This window comes from Myxine glutinosa, chromosome 2 (assembly GCF_964187855.1).
Source record: "Myxine glutinosa chromosome 2, kmMyxGlut1.1, whole genome shotgun sequence".
Classification (NCBI taxonomy): Eukaryota; Metazoa; Chordata; class Myxini; order Myxiniformes; family Myxinidae; genus Myxine; species Myxine glutinosa.
In genome coordinates this window covers 245,258,115-245,284,088 of record NC_136262.1, presented here as the reverse complement: position 1 = coordinate 245,284,088, position 25,974 = coordinate 245,258,115, and the positions used below count along the sequence as shown (strand labels likewise).

The window sequence follows — 25,974 nt, the reverse complement described above, 5'->3', positions numbered from 1 at the left end:
GTATAACATTAACCCTCTCTGTCATCCAAATGTCATGCAAATTACTGTATTCCTTGTGAGAGTGATGCAGCTGCAATTGCTTTTGTAGTAATATGATTTTGAGAGGTAATTAAACTTGTTAGGCTTCACTCAGAAGCAGAAATTCAAGAAGGGAAGGTTGAGTAGATTTAATGGTTGAGAAATGAGGGATTCTCCTCAATGTAATAACAGCAGCTGTAAATGTGGTTTCACTTGAATAACACCACAGTGAAAGCCAGACCCCTGCTGAGAGCATAACCTCAACAGGTGGTTATTTAGTCATGGTATGATAAAGAATGGGATTGGCTGGCCCATATGGACAGCTGAGCAGTCTGACCATGTTTCCAAACTATGAGAAAGCTTTAACTTGATGTAAGACATTATGTATTATAATCTGTAGTATGTATGTGTATGTGGGTGTGTGTGTGTGTGTATACATAAACGTGTGTGTATATATATATATATATATATATATATATATATATATATATATATATATATATATATATATGTATATATATATATATATATACACAGTCACATCAAAAAGTAAGTACACCCCATGTAAAGTTTTGACTTTTTCAACATATTTCAACATACAGCTATTTGATCTTCATTTCAACAATATTGATAGATAAAGGTGATATAATATAACAAATATCATGAAACAATTACATTTTGTAGTCCATTGTATAATTTAAATAAACATAAATGCAAATTTTGCATGTGGAAAAACAAAGTACACCCCTACATTTATCACTACTTCAAATACCTAAAATTAGAATCAGGTGCACCAGCTCAGGTGCAAATGATTAGAACATCGTTAGAGAGGATCTTGGAGGAACCTGACTTATTTAAACCTCAGACATTTAGTTTGGTTTGCTCTTTGTTGTTGAAGTGTGCGGCGTCACCATGTCTATATCAAAAGAGCTCTCCGAGGCCTTCAGAAAGAAGGTTATAGATGCCTACGAGACTGGGAAGGGATTTTAAAAGCTCTCCAAACAATTTGAAATCAATCATTCGACTGTCCGGAAGATCATCTGCAAGTGGAGAAGATTCCAAACAACTGCCAACTTGTTCAGGCCAGGCCGCCCCAGCAAGTTCAGCCCGAGAGCAGACCGCAAGATGCTGAAAGAAGTCTCTAAGAACCCCATAATGTCATCACGGGACCTACAGGTAGCTCTTGCCACTGTTGATGTCAAAGTGCACGAGTCTACCACTAGAAAGAAGCTGCACAAATTTGATCTACATGGGAGGTGTGCCAGGAGGAAACCTTTGCTGTCCAGAAAGAACATCAGGGCAAGACTAAAGTTTGCCAATGAACACCGAGGCAAAGACCAGCACTTCTGGAACAATGTGCTCTGGACAGATGAGTCAAAGGTAGAGCTATTTGGCCACAGTACCAGAAGACATGTTTGGTGAAAACCAAAGACAGCATTTGACCACAAGAACCTGATACCAACTGTAAAGCATGGTGGTGGAAATATTATGGTTTGGGGCAGCTTTGCTGCATCAGGGCCTGGGCAGCTCACCATCATAGAATCCACTATGAATTCTTCATTGTACCAGAGGGTGCTTGAGGATAATGTGAGGCCATCTGTCGGAAAGTTGAAGCTCAACCGAAGGTGGACCTTGCAACATGACAATGACCCTAAACATGCCAGTAAATCCACCAAGGAATGGCTGAAAAGAAAGAAATGGAGGGTTCTGGAATGGCCAAGTCAAAGCCCAGATCTAAATCTCATCGAGATGTTGTGGGGGGATTTGAAACGAGCTGTGCATGCAAGAAACCCCGCAGACATCGCACAGCTGAAAGAATTCTGCATGGAGGAGTGGGCAAAAATTTCTCCCAGTCGATGTCAGAGACTGGTAGACAGTTATAACAAACGCCTACTTGAGGTTGTTTCTGCCAAAGGGGGAAATACCACCTATTCGAGGCAAGGGTGTACTTACTTTTTCCACATGAGAAAATTGCATTTATGTTTATTTAAATTATACAATGCACGACAAAATGCAAACGTTTCATGATATTTGTTATATTATATCACATTTATCTATCAATATTGTTGAAATGAAGATCAAATAGCTGTATGTTGAAATATGTTGAAAAAGTCAAAACTTTACATGGGGTGTACTTACTTTTTCACGTGACTGTGTATATATATATGTACACACACACACACACACACACACACACACACACACACACACACACACACACACACACACACACACACACACACACACACACACACACACACACACACACACACACACACACACACACACACACACACTTTGGTGCAGTTCAGTGAACCGGCCCCGAAGGCAATTGCACCCAAAATACAGGTCCCTCAGTGTAGATATTTCCATATCATAAGATAAGAATAGTTCTTTCCTTTTGTTTGGTGGGTTAGTATGTGATACAATGCGTTGGTGATGGGTAGAGGGGTTTTTCCCCCTTTCCCCATTTCCTCGAGGTTAATTTTAAATTATATGCACGCTTCTTGGCACACACTGTGCGGAGCAAGCACTAATTAACATATCGCACCAAGAGGTGGTTTGAGTCGCACAACAAACTCAACTGCCCCTGGCTTTCCCCGTGTCTGAATCTTCCCTATTGATAAACGACAAGGACACAACCTTTGCTACAACTACACATGACTTACTCACCTTCTACCATCATCCCCACCTCATCCACTAACTACCGAGCAGCATTTGCTGCAGGAAGCACAGGGAGGAGATGGCTGGAAGCGGCGGCCAGCGCTTTCATTTGCCGGACTATAATACACATCAGAACAGACAGGAGTCTGGTGAAAATCAGCTGTGAAGGTCTGACAAGGGCGGGGCTAAGCGGCGATGTGCCGATCGGCATCCCGGATTCCGCCGAGAAACTTCTAGACCCCCTTTTAGGCCCCGCCCTCGCTAAGGGATAATAAAAGCGCCGCAGTCAAAAGTTCGCGCTCTCTCTCTGCCTGCGCATTGGTACTTGGTTTTGGCTCTCTGAGTGTGCATTGGTGGTGGATGATCTGGGCTCGAGGGGTGGCGCTCATGTTGGTGGGTCGGAGCTGGGAGGCAAAGTGGTGACGGATGGTGTGAGCGCATGTTAGGGCCGAAGTCAAATCATGCATACACGTATCTTATATGATCTCACACAATAGGCTATCATCTCACACTTTATTTTATTTTTGTCGTTCTCCCTTGAACGCAGACTCACCATCCATAAATTACCCATTAGCGGTGTTGCTGTGGCCCGACACCTCTGAAGAGACCACCACTGATAATGCACCTTCACTGCTCTCTTGCACCACTCGCACGACACTCTGCACCCTCTACACTCAACGCACCCGAGACCACAGTATTTCTTTCCTTTGACCCCCTCCTTTAGCACATGAGTCATGTAAGCACATCCGCTTCCGTCCGGTAAGCAAGAGACCATTGACCCTCATAGTTTCTTTATCTTCTGTACATTTCTCCCTCCATGAATCGTCTAATGGACACCCTGTATTGTGTACAGCCGATAGGTAAGGCATATGATTAAGTCTTCATCTCATCCATGTCCTTCACTTTGTAAATATTGTTGCACCCTTCATTGCTTGTGATCACTTACACATTTTGAATTTGCATTCCCCCATTGACCCCTTTGCAAACACCTTCCCCACATTAAAGTCCTTGATTTCCCTCCCACCTTTGCATGATCCCACTTATTATAAATAAATCCCTTGTTGACATTACTTTCCAATCTGTCTGTGTCCGTCATTTCCTCCATTGATCCAGCGCTGTTCGCACATTAGGTTGGACTGGGAGATTATCATTTCCCCATTTGATTGGCCCATTACAGTCTGGCATGCACCAGCGGTTGCTTGGTCACCCTAATTAAGATCTAATTAGGATAAGATTGATGCATAGCTGAGGGTGCATTCCCCGGTTGGAAAATGCATTGCACAGATAAACAGTATTTAGATGGAAAACCCTGGAACCACGTGGCAGACCAATTGGCGTTCGTGGTTGGCTAGCCACATGCCATGGTACGAAGTTATTTGTGATCAGTAGCCTCAGGCCCGGTAAGTTCGAGGAGAACCAGGGATTCCCCCTTGTAGTACATCTGAAATCCGTGGCTGTAACAATATCTATGCGGATGAAAGACTTGTATGTGGTGAGGAGCTCAGGTGTGTCAAGGAAGAACTTCGTACGACGGAGGATGCCTAGTCGGCAACTGACTTTAGAGGCCAGCTTGCAAATGTGGTTTTCCCAGGAAAGATCATGGCAGATAGTGAGACCCAAAAGCTTGAGTGACAGAACTTATTGGAGAGGATTGTTGAGAAAGTAGATGGGAGGGTTGTCCAGTCGGTCTTTACGGAGAGACATAGTAAGAGTGTGAGATTTGTCAGGATTGAAAGACATGTTCCACTTGTTTGACCAGTCTGTGATTTTTTTTCCAGGTCTGCAGAGAGTGAGGTGGCTGCAGACTGCCGATCTGAGGGATGAGGTATGGAGCGGCAGAGAGTGGAGTCATCAGCAAAGAGATAGAGAGGATTTTCCAGAGAGTCGGCGAGATCATTGATGACGACCAGAAAAAGCACAGGGCCCAGAACACTGCCTTGGGGAACTCCAGCCTGAACAGGAAGGGGGGAGATGAGAGAAACCCATTCAGGGCCACACGTTGACTACGACTAGAGAGGAAGTCCACAAGCCATGCGTGGAGATTTCCATGGATACCATAGGAGGAGAGTTTGGAGAGCAGAGCGGGGTGCCAGACCGTATCGAATGCACGTGATATGTCAAGGGAGACAGCTCTGATTTCCTGTTTGGCATTGAGGACCTCCATCCATTGTTGAGACAGCAGAAGGAGCATGTCCAGAGTGGAATGACATGGTCTGAACTCAAATTGATGATCGGAGATCAAGCCATTGGAGAAGAGGAAGGATTTGATATCCGAAGCAATGATGGATTCCATGACTTTACTGATAATTGGGGGCAGGCTGATTGGTCTGTAGTTGCAAGGATCTGTTTTTGCACCTTTTTGTGCAAAGCAGTAATGTTACTTTGCCAGGAATGTCCTTTGAAATGTAAGAAAAACATTGCAAGTTGAAATACTGCATGTGGAAATCACAAAATTGAATACTTTTAATATAAGTAACATCACACTCACTGCAATGTTATTCAATTTACGAGTGCAATGATTTTATTTTGGAGAATACACAAGAGCCCCCGCCGCCAAAGTGTGCCGTGGGCCAAAGCCTGAACCGGCATTGCTCACATGTGCATGAAAAGATGGTAGAGCATCAGATGAGTAAGGGGTCCCATGTTGAATTTCAAAGGGAAAATGTTTGAAACTGAGTGAACGTTTCTTGGTGAAGTAAATGGACAAAAAGCAAATTATTCGTTGGATGGAATTTTTTGTGGGTTATATTATGTTTTATTTCTGATATGTGAGTCTGATATCCCAGCCACACTGGGATTTTACACCGCCCGTGAAACTTCGTGCTTCCACTCAACTCACACAAGGCATCGTCAGAGCAATAGTAAGGAGTCCCTGGTGCAATCGTGCAAGCAATAGTAAGGAGTCCCAGGTTCCGTTTGCAAGATAATAGGTTGGTGAGTGAAATCGAAATCGGTTGTTGTACGTGCTGTGGTTACGACATTTACCCTCATTAGATGCAATCTGGCAACTTGCATATATATATATATATATATATATATATATATACATGTATATATCCATATATATACATGTATGCATATATATACATATATATATATATATACCTACATGCATACATATATATATATTATATATTATATATATCTATATATATAAATATATATATATATATATATATATATATATATATATATATATATAAATAAATATATATATATGTATATATATATATATATATAAATAAATAAATATATATATATATATATATATATATATATATATATATATATATATATATATATATATATATATATATATATATATATATATATATATATATATACAGACTTGGCATTTAATATGGAATTTTTTTTTTGTGGGGGTGAACTTACTTTTCAAGATGCCTTAGAACCAAAAGTTCATTGGAATTATGTTGAAATTATTCTAGATTTTGTTAATGTGACCTTTAAAAGAAACAAAAACCACATTTGACATTTCGAAACAAATAAATTGATCCTTGAAAGTGATGTAAACTGATATCGAACTCAATTTACGGACAGTACTGTGTTAAACTTCTGTACGTTTTCCAGAAGTATCTCTTTATTTTGCACATTAGCCAAAATTTTTTTTAACAAAAACAAAAGTTAAATTACGACTGGGATTACGGATAGTAAAATTACAGTTCAGTTCTTCGTGGAAATCTCCACGAGCATTCAGGAGAGCACGTACACGTTGAGGCATGCTGTTCACGAGATTTGCCAAGGATAGACAGGAATTGCCTGCCATGCAGTGACAATAGCCTGCTGCAATTCACGCACAGAGGTCAGCTGCTGGTCCAAGTGGTCGATTTGACGCGTTAATTCTGCCCACAAGTTCTCTATCGGATTCATATCCAGGACATGGCAGGCCACTCCATATGCTCTACATCACTGTCAGCAAGAAAGTGTTGGATCATGCGAGCACGATGAGGCTGTGCATTGTCATCTTGGAAGACAATGTTTCCTCGAAAGGCTGCACGAGCAAATGGAAGCAATGTTTCTTCCAGAATGGCCCTGTACTTGAACTGGTTCAGGTTTCCATTCAGAACAACCAGGTCAGTTTTGCCCCCTGCATGAAAAGCAGCCCAAACGGTCACCCCACCACCTCCAGCTTGGACTCTTGGCACTATACAATCTTTGCTGTAGGCTTCATGCACTTGTCTGCGCACTCGGACGTGGCCATCTTGACGATAGACCAGAAATCTAGACTCATCACTGAAGATCACGTGATTCCAGTGTCCTGGCTGCCCTTGAAGGTGCTCTCTGGCCCACTGCAATCGGTGCTGGTGGTGTTGTCTGGTCAGGCGTGGCTTTCTCAGGGGACGCCTGGCACGATAGCCTGCTGGAACCAGTCGTTGGTTGACTAGCCTTCTGGATACAGGCACATTTGTCAGTTGCTGCCACTCAGACCTAAGCCGTTTAGCTGACTTGGTACGGCCATTGCGGACTAACCGGTGCAGCTGGCAATCATCCCTCCTTGTGGTTCTGCGGGGACGTCCTGGCCTCGGTATTGGAGTAGGGACACCCCTCTGAGCATTTCGTTTCAGGATCTTTGACACCTGACCTTGAATGATGCCATACTGCCGAGCAATAGCACGCTGTTTCATGCTGTAATTTCGTAAAGCCACCACTCCATGACAAACAGCATTGTCGAGTTGACGGACCATCTCCAGAGGAAGCGGCAATAACTTTTGTAGATGTGCAGCAGTTGTTTTCCACTAATACAGAACGCAACAACCCTTGTATACCCGACTGTGAAGCCAATCATCAAATGCGCCTGTCCGTACATTTTGCCACGCCACCTGTGATATAATCCTGTTGTTGACTTCTTGCTGCGACAGACAATCAGTGACATGGTTCTTTTAACAAATAAATCACCAAAGTGTAAAAGAAACTCACCAGATTTTTCCTGAGTTAAGAAAGTAAACCCAAGTCAAGGAAAAAAAAATATTCCATATTAAATGCCAAGTTTGTATATATATATATAAATAAATAAATATATATATATATACATATAAATAAATATATATATGTATATATGCATACGTACATACATACAGTTTATAGATATCGACAAGATAGATTTTTTTTACCCGATGAAGGCAGTTGGAAGAGTAAATAGCTTTTGATTTGCATTGGCTGCTGAAATATTGTGTATTTATCACATTTAATGGGCTGGCTAACTATGTCAAAGTGTTCTTTATTTAATCCAAACCACGTTCCTATCCCCCCCCCCCCCCCAAAAAAAAATCGAATAATTACCCCCAGCTGTGCTAAGGTTTTTAAAACTACAAACAAAAGTTGTCAAACTAGTCTGAAACAAAAGCTTACCAAAAAGCTCCTTGCCACTTCTCTGAGTCAGTGAGTCACTTCGCACTCACTCTGAGTGGTTCCAGAACAAAGCACATAGACATGGAATAAATACAAGCAACTCAAAAACGATGCAATTATTAATTGGTCAGATTGGTTTCATTGCTATTTGGAAACTCATCAGGGGCAGTGTAAAATAATTTACAAAATGACAGTTACGAGCACCATATACCACATGTCGTACAATAAGTAGTAAAACACACGCGCACTCACACACCACTGTGAAAGTGATACTAATCACAATAATAATAATGATGATAATAAAAATCCAAAAAAAGTCCACTAGGAGGCGTACAAACGTGTGAGGTTGGGTAGGCCTTCAAATGTGTGCTTGTTCATGCAGCCGAGGCGGTTGTTCGAGAGATCCCTTGGAAGGAAAAGGAGGGATGGAAGTGTTGGAACAAGAGAAAAAACATGAAATGCAAATGGTCATGTGATTGATTGCTTGGTGAAATAGACCACAGCAGCAAAACACATACTTTAATGTTCCTCTTTGAGCACTTGCCTTGACATGCTGGAGATCCAAGATTCAAATAATACAAATAATGTGTTGATTTGTCCACGTTTTCTTAAATTCCCAGCTTTAGTGGAAAGGTACACTGATGTCCACCAATGTCTTTGGCTTGTATTCCCTATATATATATATATATATATATATATATATATATATATATATATATATATATATATATATATATATATATATGTAAGCGATACAATGAGCCTGATATAATCATTGTATGGAAGGAATTATTGTTTCTTAATTTCATGAACAAAACAATTAATCAAAGGCAGCAATGACTATTAAAATTAGATGACAAAAGGATATCGGGTAATTAAAATAACATGATGTATTGATGCAGTCATTGGGGAAAGTAATCTGAAATGTAAAAAAACAAAGAATTACCACATCTGAGATCATTATTTAATTTTTCATCTCACATCTTTATGTGGAAAAACATCACTCAGCAGTAAAGGCTACTTCAGTGAATTCCCCAGTGATGCTGTGAAGGCAGCCATACTTTATACATGAGTTGCAAAATAGCACATTTATGACGTCACAGGTTTTACACTTTGGTGCATCTTTTTCGCATGCAAAGTTGTAAAATTAAACATTCCAACAACGACATCCAGTAATATTTTTAAATTTTATCATTTGATTTTTGGTGTGGTTTATAGGGCTGAATGTATGTATGTATGCATGCATGTATATACTATGTATGTACTATGTTTGTATGTATGTATGTATGTACTATGCATGTGTATATGCACTATGTATGTATGTATGTATGTACTATGCATGTGTGTATGCACTATGTATGTATGTATGTATGTATGTACTATGCATGTGTATATGCACTATGTATGTATGTATGTATGTACTATGCATGTGTATATGCACTATGTATGTATGTATGTATGTATGTACTATGCATGTGTGTATGCACTATGTATGTATGTACTATGTATGTATGTACTATGTTTGTATATATGTATGTATGTACTATGCATGTGTGTATGTACAATGTATGTATGTATGTATGTACTATGTATGTATGTATGTATGCATGTATGCATGTAGTATATATGTATGTACTATGCATGTACAGCACAAGCATGGAAAGCTGGAACTTTGCTTCTGCACATCCATTCCAAGTGTGTGCATGCATGTGTCCGTCTGTGTCAAGGCCATAAACTTTTTAGCATTTGAGCTTTTGTCATCAAATTTTCAACAAACCTTTATTACCAGAATTGAAGCAAAATAATTAAAAATTGGGTCAAAATGCCAGAGAAAAGTCACAGTAAGTACAAATAGCCCTTCTTAGCCTGTCCGCCGCTGCGCAGCGCGAGAGTGCTGGGTTTTGTTTTCGCTTCCATGTTTCAGTGGTGAAATGTGAGAGATTGTGATGAAGTTATTGCCCTTCCGCAATCGAAGTGGTCTCCCTTGAAATGATAAAATATTGAACGAATCGGTAATAGGGATGTATTCGCATTTGATACGAAGTTTTAATGCAACAAAAAATAATGAAAAGCTGACGTTTTGAGTGGTAATCCTTCGTCAGAGCAAAAAAGAAAGAGGAAGATGCAATTTAAATTTTTCCCCTCTATCGTTTTTGCTCCGACAAAGGGTTAATGCCCGAAACGTCCATTTTTCCTTGCTTCCAATAGCGGTTAGCATACCTCGATCAACGTTCTGTTAATTCCATCCATCGTTCTTCAAAGACGTTATCAAAGGATTAAGACCTTCTACAAAATGTTAAACCAGCCTGTTTCAATCCAATGCACGATGCAGACCTTATAGATAACCTCAAACCAGCCTATTATAATCCATGATAGGATGCAGACTTGGATAACCTCAAACCAGCCTATTACAATCCATGATAGGATGCAGACCTTATAGATAACCTCAAACCAGCCTATTATAATCCATGATAGGATGCAGGCTTGGATAACCTCAAACCAGACCATGTCAGTCCATGATAGAATGCAGATTTGGATAACCTCAAACCAGCCTATTACAATCCATGATATGATGCAGATTTGGATAACCTCAAACCAACCTATTACAATCCATGATATGATGCAGATTTGGATAACCTTAAACCAACCTATTACAATCCATGATGGAATGCAGACTTGGATAACCTCAAACCAACCTATTACAATCCATGATAGGATGCAGATTTGGATAACCTCAAACCAACCTATTACAATCCATGATGGAATGCAGACTTGGATAACCTCAAACCAGCCTATTATAATCCATGATAGGATGCAGACTTGGATAACCTCAAACCAGACCATGTCAGTCCATGATAGAATGCAGACTTGGATAACCTCAAACCAGCCTATTACAATCCATGATAGGATGCAGATTTGGATAACCTCAAACCAGACCATGTCAGTCCACGATAGGATGCAGATTTGGATAACCTCAAACCAGCCATTACAATCCATGATAGAATGCAGACTTGGATAACCTCAAACAAGCCGATTACAATCCATGATAGAATGCAGACTTGGATAACCTCAAACCAACCTATTACAATCCATGATATGATGCAGATTTGGATAACCTCAAACCAACCTATTACAATCCATGATGGAATGCAGACTTGGATAACCTCAAACAAGCCTATTACAATCCATGATAGAATGCAGACTTGGATAACCTCAAACCAGACCATGTCGGTCCACAATAGGATGAAGTCCTTCTGGATAACCTCAAACCAGCCTATTACAATCCATGATAGGATGCAGATTTGGATAACCTCAAACCAGACCATGTCAGTCCACGATAGGATGCAGATTTGGATAACCTCAAACCAGCCATTACAATCCATGATAGAATGCAGACTTGAATAACCTCAAATCAACCTATTACAATCCATGATAGGATGCAGATTTGGATAACCTCAAACCAACCTATTACAATCCATGATAGAATGCAGACTTGGATAACCTCAAACAAGCCGATTACAATCCATGATAGAATGCAGACTTGAATAACCTCAAATCAACCTATTACAATCCATGATAGGATGCAGACTTGGATAACCTCAAACCAGCCATTACAATCCATGATAGAATGCAGACTTGAATAACCTCAAATCAACCTATTACAATCCATGATAGGATGCAGATTTGGATAACCTCAAACCAACCTATTACAATCCATGATGGAATGCAGACTTGGATAACCTCAAACAAGCCTATTACAATCCATGATAGAATGCAGACTTGGATAACCTCAAACCAGACCATGTCGGTCCACAATAGGATGAAGTCCTTCTGGATAACCTCAAACCAGCCTATTACAATCCATGATAGGATGCAGACTTGGATAACCTCAAACCAGACCATGTCAGTCCACGATAGGATGCAGATTTGGATAACCTCAAACCAGCCATTACAATCCATGATAGGATGCAGATTTGGATAACCTCAAACCAGACCAGCAAACCATGTCAGTCCACAACAGGATTAAGACCTTCAAGATAACCTCAAACCAGACCATTTTAATCCATGATAGGATTCAGACTTGGATAACCTCAAATCAGACCATGTCAGTCCACAATAGGATGAAGCCCTGCAAAAAATGTTCTATAGAGATTCCATAAAAATGTTTGTATAGAAATCTTATAGACATCCTATAGAACAGTCCAATAGAGTTTCTATAGAACTCTAGGAACTCAATAGACCAACTTTCCTATAAACATGTTTTCTATAGAATCCTGAAGAGCACTTTCAATACAATCTTATAGAGCGGTTTCTATAGAATCCTATAGGATCGTTCTTTAGAATCCTATAGACCTGTTTCAATAGAACCCTATAGAATGGCTTCTATAGAAAGGCACAAAATCCTATAGAAAAATCCTATATAATTAACATGACCATGTACTGTAGATGTAGCACATTGACAGACATCGGCCATGTAGCCCAGGATGCGAATATTATTGGGAAATACTTTAAGGGTACATAGCTATTACTTGTTATTTGTGGCATAATTCGCTTGCTGTGAATGTACCATAATCTATATATAATGGAGCAAGAGTTTGTGTGTATGTATGTATGTACTATGCATGTATGTATGTATGTATGTACTATGCATGTATGTATGTATGTATGTACTATGCATGTATGTATGTATGTATGTATGTACTATGCATATATGTATGTATGCATGTATGTATGTACTATGCATGTATGTATGTATGTATGTATGTATGTATGTAATATGCATGTATGTATGTATGTATGTATGTATGTACTATGCATGTATGTATGTATGCATGTATGTACTATGCATATATGTATGTATGTATGTATGCATGTACTATGCATGTATGTATGTATGTATGCACATATGTACTATGCATGTATGTATGTATGTACTATGCATATATGTATGTATGTATGTATGTATGTATGCATGTATGTACTATGTATGTACTATGTTTGTATGTATGTATGTATGTATTTATGTACTATGCATGTGTGTATGCACTATGTATGTATGTATGTATGTACTATGCATGTGTGTATGCACTATGTATGTATGTATGTACTATGCATGTGTGTATGCACTATGTATGTATGTATGTATGTACTATGCATGTGTGTATGCACTATGTATGTATGTACTATGTATGTATGTACTATGTATGTATGTACTATGTATGTATGTACTATGTTTGTATATATGTATGTATGTACTATGCATGTGTGTATGTACAATGTATGTATGTATGTATGTATGTATGTATGTATGTACTATGCATGTATGTATGTATGTATGGATGCATGTATGTACTATGTATGTATGTATGTATGCATGTATGCATATAGTATGTATGTATGTACTATGCATGTCTGTATGCACTATGTATGTATGTATGTATGTATATGTGTATGTATGTATGTATGTACTAATGTACTATGCATGTGTGTATGTACAATGTATGTATGTATGTATGTACTATGTATGTATGCATGTAGTATGTATGTATGTACTATGAATGTATGCATGTACTATGTATGTATGTATGTATGTACTAAGAATGTATGCATTTGTGTATGTATGTCCCGCTCTATACCCATTGGTTGGACAGCTGGCCTGACGCCCCCCACAATTGTAACCTGAAAAATAAAATCACATGTCCGCCATTATGCCAAGCATAAGACACCTTCGGAAGTGTCATATTGACAATCGCTGTGCCTACTTTGCAAATTTTCTATTCACTGTTAAACATCCTAAGCGACCGTTAAAACGATCACGTATCGAAAGATTGGAGCTAATCTGCATCATGGGCCATTAATTATTGTGGTCTCTTTGGACTGTTGAAACACCTACAGATAAAGAAGACTGCCAATAACTCATACAAAGAATCTTGACCAACAAACATAATTTGGAAGTGCGCTCAGCTACCAACCCATTGCCCAGGCTTACTAAAGATGTATATGAAGTGGAACTGCACGAACAATTTGTACATTACAATCACACGTAAAACATTTCAGCTACCTTCAACAGACAAGTGAAGCTACAGGAAGTCACACAGACTTACATACAATAAAAATATCTCTCAAAAATTTTTTTTGCAGAAAGTGTTTACAAATGTTGTGATTTGTTTGATTACACGTGTATTGATATCGAGGGGGGAAAAACTGGAAAACATTGAGGGCACTCCTGGAGTGCTCATCGCTGCGGCAAAGCTAGAAGCAAGAAGTGGAGGAAGGAAGCGGTGCTGCGGAGCGCTGCTCCCAGAAAGCAAACTTGCATGGGGGACAAGATGCAATGTCTCCACTTACAACTTCCGGAGTTTCGTGAGACCCAGGAACGCCCCGGCCTCCACTGTACTAATGAGGTTGCTTTTCAAATCCCTTGTGGGGGTGAGGGAGGATGGGGGTAGTGGGTGGCAGAACAAACAGGCTTCCTGTTAGTGTGACCGACATCGCATGTTAATTGCATGTGCACTTCCTTCTGATAATGGTGGAAAGCCCTCAAGAAGTAAAGGCTGCTCTGTAACCAAAGTATTTCCGAGTAAATTACACATTTACTGCAAATCATGTGAATCAGCCACTCATCAGGAGAATATAGAATAACTCTTATTATACAGAGACGGGGTTTCGTGCAATTACAGAATGTACAATGGTTAGAATTGGGGGAGCTGGAGGAAATGGAGGGGCACAATATGGCACCTGATACAAGAACATAATTATGTTGTGATTATGTTTCCATTAGTCTCTACATATTCCAAGCACTTTCTTCTCTTGCTGAAAGTAAATTTGAAAGCGAAGCCACATGTTCCACTGTTGATTTGCAATACCCATAACTTATGAAGCACAATAAAACAGAGTTACTGTCCTTTCACTCCCAAAACTCCATTGCTCTCAACAAACCAATCCTGTGGAGTGCCTCATGTGTGAGCTCCTGACCCCACCAGAGTTGCGCGGCCAGGCCGGGAGTTCTATGGATTCAAGAACATCTGCAACCACAAACCGAACGAACTCAACAAACGGTGCTTCGCTCTATAAAGGTACAGCTGCTTCATGGTAAATACACCGACACATGCACGCCACTTAAAATCCATCCTGGCAAACGACTGAAAGGGGTTTTGAATGCAAAGAGGCAGACAAGGTACAATGACCGTTTCACATTTTCAGACAGAGCTTGTAAATTGTTACGGCTCCCCATCTGTGCTCCTTTATCCTCGCCTGCACACCATGATTGTTAATTGACACTCAGCCCAAAAGATGCCCTGAAAGTCATGATTGTTCATAATGATGTTCTTAACAACCAAAGCGTAGTTGGAGCTGAAAGCAAAGAGTGCGGAGAATTGTTGGGACTGGAGGAGGCTCTTTTCTACCACTATTAAACCCAAGGTGCACAGACTCCGTACACCTGCGTGTTCCCGCACTAACAAAGAAATTTATTGTGCTGCCGCCATGCAGGGCCTGAAAATGAATGGCTCATAATCAGTGGCCAACATGTCATTAGCCTACAGTAAAACATGATGTCAGTTTGGGTTATATCTCCACAGGCAATCACCCAGTGGACTCCTCTGCCTCCAAAATGCGGCAGAACTGACACCGTGGCAGATAAGGCTATATGGTGGTCCTGGAAGAAGAGACGTGTTGGTCCTGAGACAACCAGTGGATGGAAAACGCTTCATGAAGAAGACTCCTCCACTGTTAACCTCCTCCATCTTCCCCCGTCTTCAGGCTTTGACCCTGTGGCTGGCCACCTCACCAACCCCACTCTTTTCTCTGGATTTTTATGGGATAGTCCATAGGGCAAAGCCATCTGGAACAGCATTTGTCTGTCTGTCCGGTGTATGTACATATGTACGTATGTATGTCCCTTCCGCCGGCATTTTGCAGGTTTATTCCCTTTAAAAATCGTTTTCTCTGCAACTGTTGGTCTGATTGACAAGAAATTTTCATGATAGGAGTGCCTCCGCCTGTAGAATTTTAAAATAAGTATGACGTCATATGTCACATGGTGCGGGCACCATCTTGGAAAAACAAAAAAACTTTGCACCTTTATAATCTCTGAAACCGCTCCATGGAAAGAATTCAAAGGTGTAGCAGAAGGTTTCCACCTCTCTGCTCCTGCCTACTCTTATTAGGAGACATAGAGCAGAATCCAGGGCCCATCTATATCTGACTTAAATGCAGCAGTCCCATAGCAAGAAGACACACCTGCAATCAATGCAATACCTTCCATGGATGGATGGCATCATCTAACATGCTTCAACCTAACTCACCAAACTACACTCGGTGATCGAGGCATCTGAACAAACCCTCGCTTGCTCTTCCTTGAGAGACCCTTGCTCCTCCAGAGTAACATTACCTAGCCCTCATTTGGCTACAACAACCTCGCATTACAATAAAAAATGCAAATGCTGCCAACCACCTCACAAAACCTATTAACACAAACTCGACCCAACTTAGGACCCGCTCTGTCCATGCTGTCACCTTGGACTTGACATTGTACACCAATTAATTACAAAATGCTCTCAACTCGCACAATACAGACAAGGTTTGACATTCCTTCTTTACTCGTTCTCTGGGGGAATCCGGTTGGAGTGGCCTGCTCCTTGGGGCTGTGGGCTTCCAGTGAGGATGCATGGGGCTACTCATGATGATGAGGAGGAGATATGGTTATTGTAAGGAGGGGATAGGGACATACACATAATGATACAAATTAATATGTGCACACACAAACACCCAAACATGCACAACCATTCTGACATGATAATATAAACATGCTGTTCACATGTTGTTCACCTAAATATAATGGACATGATCAAAATAGGAACAATTGAAAAAGAAAATTAGTCAGTGAAAAATGAATGAATGAATATGAATGATCGTTTTAAGGCCATTTTTCCCCGCTAGAGCAGGGGTTAGCCTTGCGGGCCCCATGACAATCATAGCTCCCTGTTTGAGGCAATGTTTTTATGGCCGGATGCCCTTCCTGACGCCAACCCTTGGTCGCCTCTTACGATGCGCAGGGATACGGTGTACCTATTCTAAACCTGGGTACACACCGGGACTTAGTTAGTCTCTGACTTAAATTTTATCTGTACGTCAATATCGGGGTCATCCACTGAAGACATATTCAGTGGAAAGGGTCAGATTTGGTGCAACATTTGGGATGGTGGAGAGGGGTGGTGAAAGGCATCATAATCCGTAATGAATATCTTCACACAAATACACTACTTACACAATCTAAATATCAGAGGTAATGCTAAAATATGCAAGTTGTGTTGCGACAATGCGGTTAATAGGATACTTCTTGTAAATAAGGATAAACAAACCTATATCTCCAAATCTACAAGCATTTTGAGGAGGACCGTGTGGAACAAATGTAATGAGATGCAATGTACCAATTCCTGAAACCTGCATTTGGTCAAATTCCAAAGGCTTTTGAGGTCTCACCTGTGGTGTTCGAGAATGACAAAATGTTGTGGCATGGCATGTCAATGGTGTGTGGGTGCGTGTGTGTGTGTGTGTGTGTGTGTGCGTGTATGTATATGTATACTATATATATGTATATACATATACACTGTATAATGTATATGTATACTATATAAATATATATACACTCGATAAATATAAGTAATAATATATATATATATATACTACTTACACTCGATAAATATAAGTAAACGAAATAAATGTATGTATACATACAGTATATGTAAGTATGTACATATATATATATATATATATATATATATATATATATATATATATATATATATATATATATATATACATACATATATATATATATATATATATAATTATATATATATATATATACAGTATATATATATATATATATATATATATATATATATATATATATATATACACACACACACAGACTTGGCATTTAATATGGAATATATTTTTTTTTTCTTGACTTGGGTTTACTTTCTTAACTCAGTATATCAATCTGGTGAGTTTCTTTCACACTTTGGTGATTTATTTGTTCAAAGAACCATGTCACTGATTGTCTGTCGCAGCAAGAATTCAACAACAGGATTATATCACAGGTGGCGTGGCAAAATGTATGGACAGGTGCATTTGATGATTGGCTTCACAGTCGGGTATACAAGGGTTGTTGCGTTCTGTATCAGTGGAAAACAACTGCTGCCCGTCTCCAAAAGTTCTTGCCGCTTCCTCTGGAGATGGTCCGTCAACTCGACAATGCTGTTTGTCATGGAGTGGTGGCTTTACGAAATTACGGCATGAAACAGCGTGCTATTGCTCGGCAGTATGGCATCACTCAAGGTCAGGTGTCAAAGATCCTGAAACGAAATGCTCAGAGGGGTGTCCCTACTCCAATACCGAGGCCAGGACATCCCCGCAGAACCACAAGGAGGGATGATCGCCAGCTGCACCGGTTAGTCCGCAATAGCCGTACCAAGTCAGCTAATCGGCTTAGGGCTGAGTGGCAGAAACTGACAAATGTGCCTGTATACAGAAGGCTAGTCAACCAACGACTCGTTCAAGCAGGCTATCGTGCCAGGCGTCCCCTGAGAAAGCCACGCCTGACCAGACAACACCGCCAGCGCCGATTGCAGTGGGCCAGAGAGCACCGTCAATGGCAGCCAGGACACTGGAATCACGTATTCTTCAGTGACGAGTCTAGATTTCTGGTCTCTCGTCAAGATGGCCGCGTCCGAGTGCACAGACAAGTACATGAAGCCTACAACAAAGATTGTATAGTGCCAAGAGTCCAAGGTGGAGGTGGTGGGGTGACCGTTTGGGCTGCTTTTCATGCAGGGGGCAAAACTGACCTGGTTGTTCTGAATGGAAACCTGAACCAGTTCAAGTACAGGGCCATGCTGGAAGAAACATTGCTTCCATTTTCTCGTGCAGCCTTTCGAGGAAACTTTGTCTTCCAAGATGACAATGCATGGCCTCATCGTGCTCGCATGATCCAACACTTTCTTGCTGACCGTGGTGTAAAGCATATGGAGTGGCCTGCCATGTCCCCGGATATGAATCCGATAGTGAACTTGTGGGCAGAATTAACGCGTCAAATCGACCACTTGGACCAGCAGCCGACCTCTGTGCGTGAATTGCAGCAGGCTATTGTCACTGCATGGCAAGCGATTCCTGTCCAAACCTTGGCAAATCTCGTGAACAGCATGCCTCAATGTGTACGTGCTCTCCTGAATGCCCGTGGGGGCTACACGAAGTACTGAACTGTAATTTTACTGTCCGTCATCCCAGTCGTAATTTAACTTTTGTTTTTGTTGAAAAAAAAATTGGCGAATGTGAAAAATAAAGAGATACTTCTGGAAAACGTACAGAAGTTTAACACAGTACTGTCCATGAATTGAGTTCGATATCAGTTTGCATCACTTTCAAGGATCAATTTATTTGCTTCGAAATGTCAAATGTGGATTTTGTTTCTTTTAAAGGTCACATTAACAAAATCTAGAATAATTTCAACATAATTCCAATGAACTTTTGGTTCTAAGACATCTTGAAAAGTAAGTTCACCCCCACAAAAAAAATATTCCATATTAAATGCCAAGTCTGTATATATATATATATATATATATATATATACATATATATATATATACATATATATATATATATATATATATATCAGTCACTATGCGACCTTCATATCATCAGTGGAGAACCGCCAGCAAGGTGTCCCATACAGCTACTGCTGCACCTTGCTGGGAGCGATAAGCACCGCCTGCCACGCGGTAACGTTATCTCTGGTATCCACTCATCATCTCTGGTATCTATACCACTCTGGTATCTGGTATCCATCCATGACGTCATGTTGTCCGCTCATTAGGTTGGAGAACCAGATTACAGATACCATTATTAGTAACTCCCAACCGCAACCAGGTCGACTCCATATGATGAGTGGATACCAGAGATAACGTTACCGCGTGGCAGGCGGTGCTTATCGCTCCCAGCAAGGTGCAGCAGTAGCTGTATGGGACACCTTGCTGGCGGTTCTCCACTGATGATATGAAGGTCGCATAGTGACTGATATAAAAACCGAAAGGGTCACAGAGTTACAAGTGTATGGAAAGCCTCACTGCGTTGCCCTGATGAAGCCCCAACAAGGGCGAAACCAGGTCGGTAACTGTGAGTTTTGCATGCACTTGTGACAGTATTTGTATTTATAATCCGTAATGACGCACTGCTAGATGGTTCCTCTGGAACTTTGCAGGCAAGGCGGACGTGCATGGCGATGACGTCATGTTGTCCGCTCATTAATAGGTTGGAGAACCAGATTACAGATACCATTATATATATATATATATATATATATTTGTATCTGTAATTTGGTGCTCCAACCTAATGAACGAACATCATGACGTCATCGCCACGTATGTCCGCATTGCCTGCCAAGCTCCGGAGGGGCCATCTAGCACTGCGTCATTATGGATGTCAAATTCAGATACTGTCTCAAGTGTATGCAAAACTCACAGTTACCGACCTGGTTTCGCCATTATTGGGGCTTCATCAGGGCAACGCAGTGAGCCTTTCATACACTTGCGACTCTGAACACCTTTCGGTTATATATCAGTCATTATGCGACTTCATACCATCAGTGGGGAACCGCCAGTAAGGTGTCCCATACTGCTACTGCTGCACCTTACTGGGAGCGACCAAAACGTCTTCTTCTTCAATTAAAATTAACAACCTCTTCAATAACCCTCTTAATTACTGATGGTATGAAGTCGCATAAAGACTGATATAAAAACCGAAAGTTTTTCAGATAAATTCAAAACACACTTGGTCACAAGTGTGCCTCACTGACCGGGTCCTCAATCGAGGTCCTCAGCATCATCCCGTTTCGGCCCTTCAACCTCGATACGGTCAGCCAAGGTGGGCCAGCAGGAGCACATACTCTTCCACATGCAGCAGCTACACCCGGATGCATACATGCCCCCACCCACACCCAGTGCGAACACAGACTACAACAACAAAACTGCCTCCACTCCCAGAATCAACAGCCCCTCTTACTCACTCACACACCAAAAAAAACAAAAAAAAAAACCAACCGACCACCACCCTTACAACATGCACCACTCAAACAAAGACACATTCATGCAAAACCACACCCACTCCTGCAACACACACACACCCACTTCTCCAACACACACACACACACACACACACACACACACACACACACACACACACACACACACACACACACACACACACACACACACACACACACACACAGCATTCACACATCTCCATTTCTTTTATGTGCTCTGTCACGACCCCTTTAAACTGAAATGAACCACCTCCTACAACCTCAACCTACACCATTCGACATGCCTCCATAAACTTCCTTCATATCCAAAGTGAGCCTTTCAAGGCAACCTGGGCCACTCTGTCACACATCCTCCTTCTTTCTGTCCCACACACTCCAAGCCGAGCAAGAAATGCAGAAAAGGAATTGCCAATATACCCTCTACACCCCACCTCAAATGGCTGACAAGAAACTTGCCAACCGTTCTCCTGACACTCTGCCTCCAGCTCACTGTACTTTCCTCTCTTCCTCCAGTGCACCTCCTCCATGTTCTCTTCGCAAGGTACAGACAATTCCCCTAAGATGACCTGTCTTGTTGCACCTGACCAGATGACAATATCAGGCCACAAACTTGTCACACACATCTCCTCTGGGAATACCAATTGTGGCTTTAGGTCTGCTATCACCTGCCAATCACAAGCATCTGACAGCCCTCTTGCTTTCCACCTCCTCCTCTTTCCACCTCTTACCACTTGGCCGGGTTGGCCCTCTTTGACAAACAACACCTCTCCCCCATCGATCTCCTTCTCCACTCTTCTCTTTCTCAATCTCAGCACCTCTTGTTACACCATCTGCACCACAACCGCCAGCACCTGATCATGCCGCCCTTGTATTTTTCTGCTGCCAATGCTACTGAACATGCACTCAGTGCATGCTGCACCGTTCCCAAACCTCCACACAAAGAACATCTCTCCTCCTGCAACAACCCCCACAATCTCAAGTTTACTGGTGACGGTAGCACATCATACGTTGCCCGCAACAGGAAATTCAACAATATTGGCTCCATCCTCCAAATCTCTTGCCACTTCAATATCCTCACCCGCACACCTTCCCACTTAGTCCAAGCACCTTGCTGTGCCTGACCGACTGCTTTCACATATCTCCCCTCCTCCTCCTCCTTTCTTCTCACCTCCCTCTCAACCATCTTCCTCCTCTCTTTCACACATGCCTTTCCCCATTGGTCATGCTTCATCCACCCCAACCCATGCTTCCCGTGCTGTCCCATCCCCACAACCTCCTCCTGTTGAAACCGCTCCTCAATCTCATCCATCTCTGCTCTTGCATTCCACTTCTGACTTCCCTTCTTCTCTGAGAGAGCATTCTTTACCAATGAATCACTCGAATACCTGAATATAAATATAATACAAGTATATAAATATATACTGAATGAATCACTTGAATATAAATATATATATACATAAATATATATATATATATAATATATATATATATATATATATATATATATATATATATATATATATATACACACACACACACACACACACACACATGCACACACACATACATACACTACAAGGGCAGCTTCGTTGCAGTCTGTGAAAGTCGGCTATCCGCCCGTTGCATAATTCAATGTCAGCTGCTACTTTGCTAACGACAGCATCAGTCAGCCTACATGGCTTTAGAAGGCTTTAGATCAGGATTATCAACCAATCCCCTTGGAAAGGAGAATCAATCCATGTTCCCTCGCCACTATTTCTGTGAAGAGATGCCTTTAATAATTAAAAAGTTTTAAAAATTCAATCATCATAACAAAGTTAAGTACATGCACCTCGGCCTGAAGGCCAAAGTACACACCCAATCAAACTAATACGCATGCACCTTGGCTCCAAGACCAAGGCTCATAATTACCTCTAAGACCCATACAAAAATTCAACCATCTCAGGCCATAGGGTAAGAATGCATGGTCATTCCATTAACATTGGTGACCACTGGCTGTCATTCGGGTAGAGTGTATTCACACAGAATATGAGCGAAGATGGCATCCCTTCAAGGAATGTAAACCATTACTACCTCGTTTTTTTTTCTTCAAAAATATATATTTTCAAGAAGCGTGGGGACAGTAATTCCGTTTTTAGTATACTTAAGGTCTGATAAGCACATGCCAAGGTCAGACATATGTGCTATCACTACTTGGGAATGGTATACTCAGCCAAGGAATGGTATACTCAGATAAAATCTACATTATATGAGTTCCATGCAGCACCTTGGGCAGCAAAACAACACAAAGTGGGTGGGATGATTACGCGAGGCTAAGGTGAAGTGTGAAAGTGAGTTTTACGAGGTAATTGCAAGCACAGTAATTGTGAGAGCAAATTGTCACCTGTCGCAATAACCTCGACTTACGGTTGGTCTGTATTTTATCTCAAGTTAAGTGGAGAATTTTTTTTTTTTTTACCAGAGATGACATTTACTGATCGGATAATTTAAATATATACAGGGTGAGTCAAAAGTAGCACCCGATTTCTGTTTTTTTGGCTGTCAGATTCTTTCTGGGATGTCATGTTGTTAATAATTGTCGGGTATAATTGTTGTTAATAATTGTTGTTAATAATGTTGTTGTTGTTAATAATAATTGTTAATAATAAATATTGTTAATAATAAATAATTGTTAATAAATAGAAATCGGGTGCTACTTTTGACTCACCCTGTATATATATATATATATATATATCTCAAACACTTGATTCTTCATATGTTCGGGATCAGGGAGGGAACACATACAAAGAGGGCAAAAGGTTCATGAGAGTGTCCGATCGCCCAGACAACCCCTCAAGTGAAGCTACTTTCGCTGTGAATCCGGATCCAAAGTGAAACTTTCCTTCTCTTCTGCGACTGTTTGTTTTGTGGCAGTTTTATAGTAAACCAGTGGTGGTTTTTTAAAGCAACTTAGAGCCAGAAGGAAAACAAATGAAGGTTGGCAAAATCTGAGTGGGAATGGACCGCGGGGAGGAGAGTGTGGGAGGTGAGCAAAGCATGCAATAACTAGAGAGTTAATATGATAAAGAAGGGTTCACCGACCTCGAGTGTTATTAGATTTTAATAAGGAAGAGTGAGGTTGAGGGTTGCTGGCTTTTTCTTTGCCCTCTTCCAAGTAAGTAATTGATTGCGCTCCAAATCATAACTATTTTCATATGCATGTTTCGATTACATCATTCTGGTTTTCACATATTAAAGGATTTATTTTGACTGACACAAAGGTTAAAGCCATGGATTGCCATATTTAAAACTCGGTACAATTGGATGCAAAATGAACTAGAACACCACTCAGTAGAGCGCATACTCCCGCCGTGGGTCAAGTTGGAATAATACGTTTTGTTTAACATCCCCTCTCCCCAAAACAATAAATGAAAAAGAAAGTAGGCCCTAACTGTCAGAGAATTTATTTTGATATATCTCGGAATTAGAGGAGAAAAACATCATTTAAGAATAAGAATAAAAGCTTCAATGCAGTAAAACAGAAAAAAAAATTCCCCAAAAAATTCCCAAATAAAATTCCTATATCCGGAATAATATCCTGAGCTTCACCAAAAACTAATCAATTCTTCCTTATCCCAAGGGCAATCTTCCCACCAACTTTCATCCAAATCCGTTCAGAACTTTTCCAGATATCTTGTTCACGAACACACACACGGACGGACACGATCGAATGCATTACTCCCTGGCGGGAGTAATTACGAAAACAATATTACTGTACTGTATTAAGAAACCTGGGCTAATTTGTCTGAAGCGGCCTGAAGGTGGGGAATGAAGGCCTGAAGTCCAAGGCCCATGACTAAGTACTGTGTCGTTCAAAGACCCTAACGCCTATGCCTTTTATTTTTATTTTATTTTTATTTTTTATTTTTTTGTATACAAGATCGAGGCTCGTGAAAGAGCGAACATTTATCACACAGAAAGACAAACCGACAAACCGACACATAACCGACAAACCGACACATAGAACAAATAACATCGGGAGCGGTAGACAAGATGGGGAGAGAGGGGGAAGGACACAAACACAACATTTTAGAGCAGGAACCGAGAGACATGGAGACATCGAGAGATCTGTGGGAGGGAGAGGGCTTTGGGGGGGAGGCATGGGAAAGCGGGTGGGAGAGGCATAAAACATATGGACACTGCCAGGACTACCAGGAAAGAAGTTGGAATTACAAACAAGGTGGATCTGGGGTGAATTAGTGGGGGTAGAAAAGATCAAGGTTTTGGATGGGGGAAGATAAGAGATGGTGGTGAACAGCTGTTTTAAAGACCTGGAGGGAGGAGTGGGATTGAAGGGAGTGTGGGAGTTTGTTCCAGAGGCGGGAGAAAAGAGGAATGAAGGAGTGAAGGTGAGCAGAGAGCCGAGATTTCGGCAGTTTAACCATCAGAGGCTTGCTGGCAGATCTTGTGCGACCTGTAGGAATATTTGGGGGACAGAGCACAGAGAGAGCTGGGGGAGCAAGGCCGGAGAGGAGTCGGTAGAAGACGGAAAGACCACCAACCTGCCTGCGGTGAGTGAGTGAGAGGCCCTTGGAGTTAGCTTCATCACGGGAGATTCCAATGATTCTGAATGCTTTGCTTTCAACAGCGTGAAGACGAGCTAGGTGTGAGGCAGGAGCACCAGCCCAGAGGGGAGAGCAGTATTCCATTGAGCTGCGGATGAAAGCCTTGTACGTGGTGAGGAGCTCAGGTGTGCCAAGGAAGGACTTCGCACGACGGAGGATGCCCAGTCGGCGACTGGCTTTGCAGGCCAGCTTGGAAATGTGGTTTTCCCAAGAAAG

The 25,974-nt window shown here is 41.1% G+C and overlaps 2 protein-coding genes across 4 annotated transcripts in view; both read right to left on the bottom strand.

Moving 5' to 3' along the window:
• The window catches only part of KNDC1 (kinase non-catalytic C-lobe domain containing 1), a 1,149,158-nt gene that overhangs the window by 371,465 nt on the left and 751,719 nt on the right, over positions 1 to 25,974 (bottom strand). The gene's annotated exons all lie outside the window — the stretch shown is intronic.
• LOC137420696 (adhesion G protein-coupled receptor A2) overlaps positions 1 to 25,974 on the bottom strand; it is a 202,454-nt gene that overhangs the window by 86,853 nt on the left and 89,627 nt on the right. The window contains exons 4-5 of the mRNA XM_068105976.2: positions 14,401 to 14,472; positions 8,387 to 8,458 (exon numbers count right to left, since the gene is read on the bottom strand). Coding sequence (XP_067962077.2) covers positions 8,387 to 8,458; positions 14,401 to 14,472 — 144 coding nt within the window. The remainder of the gene's footprint in view (positions 1 to 8,386; positions 8,459 to 14,400; positions 14,473 to 25,974) is intronic.